The 12972-nt window shown below is 36.5% G+C and overlaps 1 protein-coding gene across 1 annotated transcript; it reads left to right on the top strand.

Moving 5' to 3' along the window:
• The first annotated feature begins 417 nt into the window (after positions 1-417).
• On the top strand, positions 418-11781 carry LOC307162848 (uncharacterized protein). Its single transcript, XM_079878553.1, has 18 exons — positions 418-824; positions 1034-1181; positions 1914-2015; positions 2202-2285; positions 2377-2433; positions 2623-2706; positions 4310-4390; positions 4572-4667; positions 5407-5499; positions 5625-5708; positions 5957-6061; positions 6317-6469; positions 6777-6893; positions 9967-10059; positions 10176-10262; positions 10383-10469; positions 10598-10693; positions 10778-11781. Exons 1-17 carry the CDS (start codon positions 776-778, stop codon positions 10680-10682), a joined length of 1605 nt encoding a protein of 534 aa, XP_079734679.1. The 5' UTR covers positions 418-775; the 3' UTR covers positions 10683-10693; positions 10778-11781.
• The last annotated feature ends 1191 nt before the right edge of the window (positions 11782-12972 follow it).

Here is a 12972-nt window from a genome sequence, read left to right as displayed (position 1 = left end):
ACCCTAAAAACTGCTGTTGACTGAAGAAATATTGATCAGAAGCACACAAAACCATGGACTTTCACACTGATCTACATTATTGGCAAAGTGCATTGAACTCATGGCCTACATTAATATTGACAGATTGCATTTCTTGCGCAAAAAAAAAAAAAACTGCCCTTGCAATCTGACATTGTACCATATTTACTGTCAAATATTTATACAGTTTATTATTTACTATATTGTTACACTTTATTTCAATTCTTCACTTTATACATTCTATAACTATGAGTAACTTTTCAACTACATGTCAACTTTCTCTCACTATAGTATTAATAAACTGTTCGGGTTGGTAGAATAAGTTGTACTTGCAAAGTTACATATAGTCAGTAGAATGTCTGTTGGGGTGTTGCTGCAGATATTAAGCAGTCTACTAATACTCTAATGACTTGTAGTTGACATGTAGTTGCAAAGTTACTTATAGTTAGTAGAGTGTCGGAACAAAGTTACCAAAATATCAACCTGACCCAAACCTGTTGTTGAGAAACTTTCAAATGAAAAGAGGCATTTAAACATGCACTGTCTGCTCTACTGTGACCTTAAGAAGAGTTAACATTGAACCGATTCTCATGATTGCAATGTTAATTCAGTAGGTATTTGCACAGATGAAAGTTCATATCAATGGAGATAAAGTTCAGTCTAGGATTTGACTCTTGACGTTAACGGACAGTCCACAGTGGACATGTTGTGATCGTTTTCTCTTATTCAGTTTTTGTTCTGAGAAAGAAACAGCAATATGAATAAGTCACTGGCCATCTTAATCTTAACTGTTCTTCTCTCTAAAGGTAAGCTAATGTTTCTTTTCATATTTTTTTTAATTTGTTGTAATCCGGTGGTATCTGATATATCTTATTAGACACAGCAGCTCTCTTAAAAGAGTGATAATCTTAATCTCTCAATGTTTTTTTAAACATATGCTGCGGTCGTATCCAGTCATTGAATGTTACTATTGCTTATTATAATTTAGTTGATTCTGATTTGATTTCTTATACAGGTGTGGAGAGTGTGAGCCTGACAGATGAAGACTATGAAATGGCAGACAAACTCTTCACAATGGGAGCTGAAGGGTTTTTGAAATTCTTGGACAATTTAAAGACAGCAGCAGAGAGGGTTGTGGAAGAACATAAAATCAACGAAACAGGGTAAACCAGAAATGTATGATGCAGGGTTATTATTGTTAACTAAAAAAATAAAACTATTAAAACATTTCCGTTATTTGAAATAAAGCTGGAATAAAATAATATATAAATATGAGAAAAATTTGAAATGTTGCAATGTTTGAAAAGTTAAAGCGCTAAAATAAATAAAAACTAAAATGAAATAAAAACAAATAACTAAAACTTAGTATAATTGCTATTTGCACTTAATATAAAGAAAATACTTTTTGAGGTTATACTTATAGTGTAATTATCATCTTTTGCTAATTGCACTTATTTGCACCTTATGTGCACCACTGCACTAAAATAATTAACTATAAATAGATAAAAACTAAAAAGAGAAAAAAAAATAAGCCTACATTTTTTAAAATAAACTAATAAAATGACAAAAGCAAATCTCGAAATTACTAAAAAAAAAAAAAAAAAATGTTTTTATATATTAATAAAACTAAAATAAAAACTAAAATAATGGGATGATATACAGTTAAATATGCACTGTGAGAATAAAAAAATTGTTTACGGATATTTTCTTCAACACTAAAACAACACAATGTTGTAATTTAAACGTAATTTAAAACGCGAGAAAAACGCTTGTGAAAAATGTAATACAGAATATGTCTTCAAAATAACACTTTATAATTGGACCAGATTTTTCTCTGTGTCTGGAGTGTAAATGCAGTCCCTCCTAACGCAACTCTTGTTTCCTGTGTTGTACAGCACTGAGTTGCAAGACTTGTGGATTTCTGTGAAGGAGCTGATCGAGAGGATCAGTGCTGAGGAAAGAGTTAAAGGACGTGATGATTTCATAGTGGCGCTGCTGTAAGTAGAACTTTATCCACTTGATACAAAAAGCTTTGCATTTTATAATTATATAGTGATCTTGAACATTGAAATACTGATTGCTAAGGCTGAACATGTCAGATTTAAGGAACTCTTGTTATATTTTCTACTTCTGAACTATTTCAAATGATAACATCAGTTTATTTGCTTATGTGTGTTTAACAGCATTTTTCAAAGACTGGGTGGTCTTTATGGAGATGGTTGGTATCGCCTGTTTAAAGCATTTCCTCATAATCTGTATGCTATGAGGTATGAGGGCCATTCAGCTGATTCATTTATTGAAAAACATTGAGTATATGACGTCTCATGTCACAAAAGACTTATGACTGTTCTTCTACAGAGAATTTGGCATGTTTGAAGGGATCATCAAAAACGAGACAATGGTGGACCTCTGGAAGTAAGCATGTTTTTGTAGTTTTTTGCCTGCAAGATGATTGAAAATATTTGATTTGAAATAGCTAGTATAAAAATGCATCCATTGAACAGTTCAAATCCATCACCTCTAACATGCAGATCAACCTTCTCCAGATTTATTTTCAATCATTGATAACTCAATCATATAGCTCATTAGTTTTGTTTAATGCAGACATGTGGAGTCACGCTACCTTCCAGGAGCTCCTCCGATCTACAGCGATCCCGTGGGGTTCCTCGGTCACCTTCTGTCCAAGAAGTATGACCTCAAGCTTCTTTCACAGTTTCTTTCCCATTGTAAAACAAAAAAATAATATACAGATTATATGACATAAATATCTTAAAAATATGCAAAATTAAAGTGAGATGTAATTATAAATTACACTCACCTAAAGGATTATTAGGAACACCATACTAATACTGTGTTTGACCCCCTTTCGCCTTCAGAACTGCCTTAATTCTACGTGGCATTGAATCAACAAGGTGCTGAAAGCATTCTTTAGAAATGTTGGCCCATATTGATAGGATAGCATCTTGCAGTTGATGGAGATTTGTGGGATGCACATCCAGGGCACGAAGCTCCCGTTCCACCACATCCCAAAGATGCTCTATTGGGTTGAGATCTGGTGACTGTGGGGGCCATTTTAGTACAGTGAACTCATTGTCATGTTCAAGAAACCAATTTGAAATGATTCAAGCTTTGTGACATGGTGCCATCAGAGGATGGGTACATGGTGGTCATAAAGGGATGGACATGGTCAGAAACAGTGCTCAGGTAGGCCGTGGCATTTAAACGATGCCCAATTGGCACTAAGGGGCCTAAAGTGTGCCAAGAAAACATCCCCCACACCATTACACCACCACCACCAGCCTGCACAGTGGTAACAAGGCATGATGGATCCATGTTCTCATTCTGTTTACGCCAAATTCTGACTCTACCATCTGAATGTCTCAACAGAAATCGAGACTCATCAGACCAGGCAACATTTTTCCAGTCTTCAACTGTCCAATTTTGGTGAGCTCGTGCAAATTGTAGCCTCTTTTTCCTATTTGTAGTGGAGATGAGTGGTACCCGGTGGGGTCTTCTGCTGTTGTAGCCCATCCGCCTCAAGATTGTGCGTGTTGTGGCTTCACAAATGCTTTGCTGCATACCTCAGTTGTAACGAGTGGTTATTTCAGTCAAAGTTGCTCTTCTATCAGCTTGAATCAGTCGGCCCATTCTCCTCTGACCTCTAGCATCAACAAGGCATTTTTCCCCACAGGACTGCAGCATACTGGATGTTTTTCCCTTTTCACACCATTCTTTGTAAACCCTAGAAATGGTTGTGAGTGAAAATCCCAGTAACTGAGCAGATTGTGAAATACTCTCCATGCCACGCTCAAAATTGCTTAAATCACCTTTCTTTCCCATTCTGACATTCAGTTTGGAGTTCAGGAGATTGTCTTGACCAGGACCACACCCCTAAATGCATTGAAGCAACTGCCATGTGATTGGTTGATTAGATAATTGCATTAATGAGAAATTGAACCGGTGTTCCTAACAATCCTTTTGGTGAGTGTATATGTGTTGTGTAAGATGTTTGTCTAAAATTTAAAAAACAATCTATATTGAAATGTCTTCACCTGAACACATTTTTTTTTTACTAACGTAGAACATTTACGAATACATTATTCATTTCAAAAGTTGTATCTGTTAATATTTAATGGACATGTACTAACAATGAACAATTGTGTTTTTAACTAATGTTGACAGATTAATAAATACTGTAACAAATGTATTGCTCATTGTTAACTAACGTTAACTAATCAGACCTTATTGTATTTTTCATGTTGACAGGATGTTGTTTTCTTTGTTTTAACAGGATGGCACAGCCTCATGTGGTTGAAATCCTAAAAGTTGCTTTGGAAGTTGGGAAGATAGACTTCAGTCAACTTTTTGATGAGTAAGACCTGCTTTGTCATGCATTGCTGGTTCAAAGCATACAAAATCAGTGATACTTCTGGCATTTAAGTTGTTTCTTTCATGCAGGTCCATTTTCCTGTAGAGTAAAACATGCAAATACACTCAGATGGCAAATATAGATTTTTGTAGGCCATCGTTTAATTCTCAGTAATACTTTTTAGAGCACAAATGGCTATACATCAGGTCAAAGAGAAGGCCATGGAAATTTCCACCTTAGAGAGGCAGACAGAGAAGGATGAGTTTCTGATAACATTGAGGTAAGGAGACACAGCAAGACTGTGTGTGTGTGTGTGTGTGTGTGGTCCTGGTATATCCTACGTTATGGGGGTAAAATTTCCCAACAAGGATTGTAATACCAGAAACATATTTTGGTCCCCATGAGGAATCAGCTTATAAATCATACAGAAAGTTTTTTTGTGGAAAATGTAAAAATGCAGAAAGTTTTCTGTGAGGGATGTGTTCAGGGCTAGGGTTATGGGATAAATATTCAGTTTGTACAGTATAAAAATCATTATGTCATGACAACTCTCGGGAGATTGGTATGGTAATAGGGATTTGTATGGTAATGGATATGGCAGTGTTAATGTATTTGGTCTTGGCGGAATAGATCTGCTACGCTGCTGCTGCTGCAGAGCAAGTACCGAGACTTGCTACTGCTAATACATTCACAGACATTGCTGTGAGCATGTAAGACATGCTGCTGTTGCTGGACATGTAACATACATTAATTAACCATGTAGCAGATCTATACAGGTGGAGCTGGGGAAGGGGGTGGGTTCTGAAAGCGCGCTGCAGACTGTAACAGCAAACAATGCCAAGTATTTGAATGTTTGAGACGCAAGCTCATTGGCCTCTGCATGCAACAGCAACCAATCAGCTGTGCTATGTAGATACATCCCTCACGTTCTCGTATTCATCTTTGAAAATGTTGAGCTGTTAAGCTATATGTTTGTTAATAATAGTTATTCTGTAATTTACGGACTGTGTGTTTCATAGAACTGCCTCTGGAGTCCTTGCATTTTACTGGGATCAACTTTTGGAATACACTGAGAGCCAGCCATTCCATAACAAGTATTTAGCTGCTGTACGGTAAGACTAACATCACATTAGTGTATTTGATACGGGTGGTAGTCTTAAATAAAGAAAAATGTGAAATGATGAATATACAGAAGAAATGGTATAATGAACTGAGTTTTGAGTCCTTTGTTTTGCAGGAAATGGAAGGAATTAAGAGTGTTGAAAGACACTGAAAAGTATCACATGATTACTAACCCAGAGACAGGACTTCAAGCCTGGACGTAAGAAAATATCACATATATAATTTTTGTCATTTCAATTCAGTTGTGATACCATTTTACAGCTGTTTGCTGCTTGGTAAGGAAAAACACATGAAAGGTCTCAAGATTTCAGGAAGTTGTGTTTGGGTTATGAGCTTTTCTCTCTGTGGAAATAGCATCACAGGTGAAACAAGAACTGTATCAGAGCAATGGCACTGTTTTTGTGACTGCTGTCTCGTAACACCTATGACTAACTCCTCTTTATCCAGCTGGGCAAATCAGCATTTTGGTGATCTTTTTGACAATGCTGCCCTTGAATATGATCGATTTGGTAATGGGATTTTTGGAGATGACAGATTCAATCAATCCAATTGGTGAGTATGACAGTACGTTTCATTCAATGCACACTGTACATAATAAATGACTAATAACTAACTGAGACCACAGACACCAAGGCATGATTCAACTAGATATGCGTGGACAAAAATCCATGAATCATTCATAATGCTGTTACGTTTATAGTGTGGTTATGAATGTGTTGCATTACAGTTTATTAGTCTGTTTGAACATCCTTTGAATATATAGATACATAAATGTATGCCCATTAAATCTGTTCTTTTATTACACAGGGCCATTATGAAGATGGCGACAGTATATCCTCTTCCGATTTATGAAAGATTGTCTGAAAGTGGCCTTGGAATGTCTGAAGTCAATGATTTTTTTATCGGCACTGATGACACACTCACTGAATTAGTAGGCGAGGACATCTTGTACAATTTGAAGTAAGAACACACTTGTTTGAACTGTTCAATCTGGGCACTATAAATGTCTATCATAGAGACCCAAATACAAAACACATTTGAGCAATTGCACCTGTACAACGACAGTAATGTACAGATAAACTAAAGTTATGAATATACCCAGACAGCAACATATTGTCGGCCCAGATCCGGCCCACATCTGGTACACATGGATTCCACACGGCCGGATTTGGGCCGACACACTATGTTGCTGTCTGGGTTCATCTAATGATTTATCATTATCATTTGATCATAAATGCAATAATTTCCCCATTCTGTCGTGTTCCAGGGGTATGCTTAATGAATTATGGAATATTTTTAGTAATGAAATTTTGCATATCTCCATAAACAAGAAAAACCAAATTACATCAGATGTGGAAAGTGAGGACCCACTGCGACATTTACGGTAAGATACGTAAAGTCCTGATATTTGTAGGTATGTATGATTAACTGTATAGTTGGTTTCTCTGAGATGCCAAAACAATTTATGAAGATTTTGTTTGATAACATATTTCGATGGTCCACTTTAAACATTCTATTAACCCTTAAATGCATGAATGTTTCACAAACATTATTACATATTTGGGTCTTAAGCGATCCGGATCTATATCTAACATGATGGATTTCTACCTGTCGCGATAATATAAAACTCTCCTGATATTAGAGTACCAATTACAGAAGAATAAAATAAAGAATATTTTGTTACCTTTTGGAGCTTGGAAGGGTTCAGTTTGAACAGATGTTTTCTCATCACTGTCTTCGTCAAAGCTCATTCCCCAGTACATTCAGCATCTGGCTCATATTTACGATCTCAAACATGTTCTCAAAACTATCATCTTCAACATCTTCAAAGTCAATATTTTGATCGCTGACAGCTTCTTCACCAGATCCACCGTCAAGTGATGGTGACACTAATATTTGATTGCATTCAGTACTTGCTCTGCATTAAATCGCTGAGCAATTTCAAGTTTTGCTGATGATACTTCCTATTCTTTTGTTTTCTGTCTGCGGTAACTATGGGCCCTATCTTGCACCCAGCGCAATTGACTTTGTACACCGACGCATGTATCATTCCTATTTTGCACTCGCGCAAAGCGGACTTTTCCCTCCACAGATGCACGTCGGTAAACTAGGAAATACACTTGCGCTCCCCAGGGCGGTTCAGCGCAAAGAGGAGGCGTGTTCCGGCGCAAACGTTCCCTCATGCTATTTTACAGGTTTAGAAAACAATTCCACCACTGACCGAAAAAAACTAGTTTAAAGTCAGTGGCACGTTGCGCATGTTATTCATATGCTATTTTAAGGGCGCATGCTTGGCCAAAATCAATGTAGCGTGTGCACAACGCGCATACACTTCGATTCTCTCATCTACACAGAAGCAGCAGTTTTCATTTTTGCAAATCATACATTATTAAGATAGATAGATAGATAGATAGATAGATAGATCAGGGTTCTCAAGTTTTATCAAAAGCTTGGAGTGAGATCACATGCGGTTGGGGGAGGAGCCCTAATGGAGCCCCGCCCCCACCTGGCCCCGCCCCCCAATTTTACCCATTGTTCATAATTAACCAGCACAAATTGAAAATATAACAATTGGTAAATCTGATAAATGACAGAGAAATTCATCACATCAAATATAGCCTACTCTTTAATGTTATATTTATAATATCAAAATTACAAATAAGTTATGCAAATTACAAAAATATAACAAATTGCTGCATATAGTTTGAACAGTGTCTAGTTGAAATGGTATAATGATTTAAAGTGTGGTGGGACATTGTGAACAAATAACATATTAGAGTATTATTAAGGTGTGTGTGTGTGTGTATACACAAGAGTACACACTCCAGCTTATGAAATGTGTTTTGTGTTGTAAGTGTTGGAAAAATACAAATGGCAATTAATATGTTTTGACAGGATATAAAATATTAGAGCACTCTGCTTTAATACATAGCCTTAATGTAACTAGAAAGACTATTAATACAGTATAATATATAATTTAAAATAAAATAAATACATTTAAATTTATTTAAAATAAAATAAAGAAATACATCTTCATTCCTTCCCATACCCACTAACATTTCCCTTAGTTTCAGATAACGTAAGCTAGCCAAACTGAGCCAAAGCTTCTGGCCTGGTTGCAAAGTAGTTGTAGAGTTTTTGACTGTGCACATCAATAATAATGTATACGATGGGTTATATATTAAATGTTCTAGCCTAAAAATGTAAGACGAGCTTTCTTCCAACTTACTTTCTCCATCATTCACGACGTGTGTTCGCCGTGTTCGCGCGATGTTGTTGGTTACCTAGTAACGAACGTACGGTGGCCGAGAATGTTCCGTCAACTTCCGTGTGTTCGCGCGCCTATTAACGAACGCAATCTGGCCGAGATACGTGCTGGCGGCAGTAAACTTCACTTTGTGTGCCCGCGCCTCGTATACAACGTTATATAAAGCTTGCAGGACAACTTGGTTGGCATTGCCTTTTTCAGCGTGAGAAATACACGGTGTGGCGTGTGAGCGTGTGAACTGGTTGAATTGCGTGTGTCTCACGGCCAATGCGTGAGACTTGAGAACCCTGGATAGATAGTTTATTATAAAAGCATACATCTAGCTTACACATTTACCCAAATTATCATACGCCTGTTTAACCGAAGTTAATTTGGGTGTGTTTCTCCATCCCCAACGTCACTTCTCTGTCTTTTACGGCCCTGACGAGAACGTCGCTCTCCTCGGCTGTGAACCGCTCCTGGCAAATCCGCCGTTATAATAGGAATCCGCTATAGAACAAGCGCGCCTGCTCTTAAAGGGAATGTGAGATGACGCTCTGATTGGTTTATTTCACGTTACGCCCAAACCACACCTATGAATAATGAAGCTACTTCAGACCAACCCATTTTAGATTTGCGTCGGGCGCAAGAGTCATTTATCCCGCTGGTATATGGTAAGAGATCCGCCCACAAAGTTACTTGCGTTTTGCGCTTGATACTTGCGTTTCAGATCGTTAAAATAGGGCCCTATAAGTGAAATGTCAGTTTATCATTATGAATAAAGGTGAATTGCACTTATTCAGCCATCAAAGATTCTATTATTGTTGTGCAGAATAAATATACTTACACTGTTACACACCTTGGGTCATTAGTGACCCTATACAATTTGTACAAAAAATGAATGAGAAAACAGGAATTCTTTTATAATTTTATAATATTTTTTTGTTATATTGTATATTATGAATTGATTGAGGAATAATAAAAAGGTTAAACTTTAAAAAAATGAATCAGGAGAAGAGGGTAGTCCCGGGTCACTAAAATCATTCAAGGTATGCGTTTAAGGATTAACTAAGTATTCTACTAACTATAAGTAACTTTGCAACTACATGTCAACTAATTCTGCTCTAAAGTGGACCATCGAAATAAAGTGTAAGCATTGTTTCTAATTAAAACTGATCCCAACCACTTTCTTTCTTTTTGTTTGCAACAGCAAAATGAAAGCAACGTGCTTTGACATCTGGGACAGAGTTCTCATCGAGATCAACAGACATAATAACAAATTTGGACTTGAGGAAGTAGCAGGGTAAAGCGTAACAGAAATATTTTTGTGCTCAAACAAGAAAAAAGAAAATCCTGACATTTCCAAACAACACGTTATGACAGTGCAGCAAGTTATGAATTATTTTTTATTTTAAATAGGCAATGGGATGAAGCGAAGAGCATTTTCATTAAAGAATTAACTGACAGTGGAGAAATAACTCAACAGAAGCTTGATGAAGCACAAAAGTAAGAAATGTCACATGTCGGCTACATTAAAAATGTCTGAAAATTGTATCATAATACTATTACAATTATGCTGTTAATTAACTAAATAACACATTTTCTGTTTTCTTCACGGTTATAAAGAGTCTTTAATAGTGTCACACAAATGGTCTTCGACAAATATGTAAAAAAGGTCGATGGTCTGGAGGAAAGGATCAGGGCTTCCACTGAGTAAGACCTTATGCTTCATTTTCAAAGTTCTGAAATATTTAATTCCAAAATGAGTTACAAAAATATTCTATAAAATACCATAAAATCTAGAAAAGTAAATGGCTAACTTTTCCATTTTGCAATTCCAGAACTCTTGGCAAATTAATGCTGCTGGCTTTTTCTGCCACAAACAGTGTCCTGGTTAATACTCTGTTTTTTCTGCTGTCTGATTAATCTCTCACAAGGCAAGAAGTAAATTCTATTCTAAATGGTTCTGCCATCCCGTGTCCTATGATTAATCCTTGTAACTTTCCCTCTTCTATTTCTAGTATAATTGCCAGTGCTCAATCCCTGAAGTTGTTGACTGGAATGTGAATAGTGGAGACACCCTTCCTTACCCTTTTTTAAACCTCTACAGGAGTTTTCTGGTGCTTTCTGTCATTTTGCTGAAATCAGCCCTGATGAACTCTGACTTGAGAGATTCTCTTTCATTGTGAGGATGCATCTGATGCTGTTTCTCAAATGTGTTGACAAGATTTTAACCGGTTTATGACTGCTGTATTATATAGTTCAGATTATAAACGGTCTGTTTGCTAACCAGATTTTATATATTTTAATTATTGTCTTTGGTGTCACTTCCTAGACAAATCATATATATACATATAATATTTTGTTGACATATATTAATTTAGCTTATAAAGGGGGGAAAAACATTCAGCTAGTTCATTTCACCATCAACCAGCAGAGGACGCTGACAGTCTGCTTCCACAACCTGCACTATAATGTGGACATCAACCAGAACCACTTTCTTTTGCCGCCATGATAGACACAAATAAAAACATTATACCATCCGATCTTATTTTCTGTAGTTAGAGGATATGATTTACAATAATGTCTTATTTTGATGTCTGCTTTAGATCTGTGTGGCTGTATTTCTGAGTATAATTACAGACACTTGAAGCTCTTAAGCAGCAGAAGCATTCAATCTGGAGCAGGGTCTTTCTATTGCATCAGCTCACCTCTGTTTGCAGTGCTGTCACAGTGACTGATTTGTTTGGAGACCAAGGGGAAAGTAGAAGTGGCGAGAAAATGAGCATTAAGGCAACAAAAGATAGATGTACAAGCATTTTGAAATGAAAAAATGAAGCTTTATCAGCACTAGGGTGATGCATGTGTGCACCTGGCTGCTGGTGGAGGAACCAAACGAGTTTGAATACAGTACTTGAGTGGAACTTGTAATATATTGTTATTGTCAATGATAGCTTTGTTGTTATATTATAGTGTGGTGTTTAATACTTAATGAGCAAGTAAAAAGGTTACTGGTTTGATCCTCACAAGGACTAAGCCAATGAAAATTCATATAAGTAATATAGTAATACATATCAAAATAATGCTAAATGAAATTCAATAATGAATTAAATAATGAAATTAAATAATGCCAAAAGAATTCAAATCTGCTGTAAAGCAGCTCTAAAAAGACAATATTGTCATTGTTCAGCTGAAGTCATAGCATTGACTCAGTTCAGTTAAACGTGTAAAGTGAATCAATTATGAATTGAGTTCAGTTCAGCTATAAAGCAGCACTGCAGAAACAGTGATGTCATCATCCAGCTCAATTCAGTTCTCATAGTGTCAGAGCAGTCAGATCAATAACATTGCTGAATATTGAGTGTCCCCTGCAACTAAGCAATAAAACTTCAGGGGGCCAATTATTCTCAGGCTAGGCGAACATACATCACAAGTCAGATTGTGGATTGATATCATTTAGGATCTGTTGTGGTCATCTCTAGGTGCATGTCTACCAACTGGTCTGGATATGGATATGGACCGGATCCGGCTGACTACGGTAACTTTGGGATAACCTTAGTGTGTTGTTGGTGGTTGCCAGGGTGTTACTAAGTGCTTGCTAAGGTGGTTTTTAGTGCATTGCTAGATATATTGTTAGGTGGTTGTTTACTTGCCTGATTCAGAAAAAAAACCTATCCCAAATAAAATATTTAAAATTTTAAATAGGCTTATAATAAATAATTTTTGTTTAAAAATGTTACATGAATTGTGGTATAGCACAACCAGTGCAGGACTAGTTTAGGACTACTTTAGGACTACTAGGACTACTTTATCCTTTACAGTAAAAGACCTGGGTGTTATACTAGATTGCAACCTGTCTTTTGAAAATCCTATTTCATATGTTACAAAAACAGCCTTTTTCCACCTTAGAAACATTGCTAAGCTACGTAATATGCTATCAGTTTCTGATACAGAAAAGTTAGTTCATGCATTCATGACCTTGAGACTACTGTAATGCTTTATTAGCTGGTTGTCCTGCATCCTCAATAAACAAGCTACAGTTAGTCCAAAATGCCGCCGCTAGAGTTCTTACTAGATCAAGAAAATATGATCATATAACACCGATTTTAACATCACTACATTGGTTACCTATAAAGTCCCGTATTAATTACAAGGTATTGCTACTGACTTATAAAGCCCTAAACGGCTTAGCTCCAGTCTATTTAACGGATCTTCT

Source organism: Squalius cephalus (assembly GCF_949319135.1).
Source record: "Squalius cephalus genome assembly, chromosome: 8".
Taxonomy (NCBI): domain Eukaryota; kingdom Metazoa; phylum Chordata; class Actinopteri; order Cypriniformes; family Leuciscidae; genus Squalius; species Squalius cephalus.
Note: the sequence above shows the minus strand (reverse complement) of the source record. Positions and strands in the feature narration are given on the sequence as shown.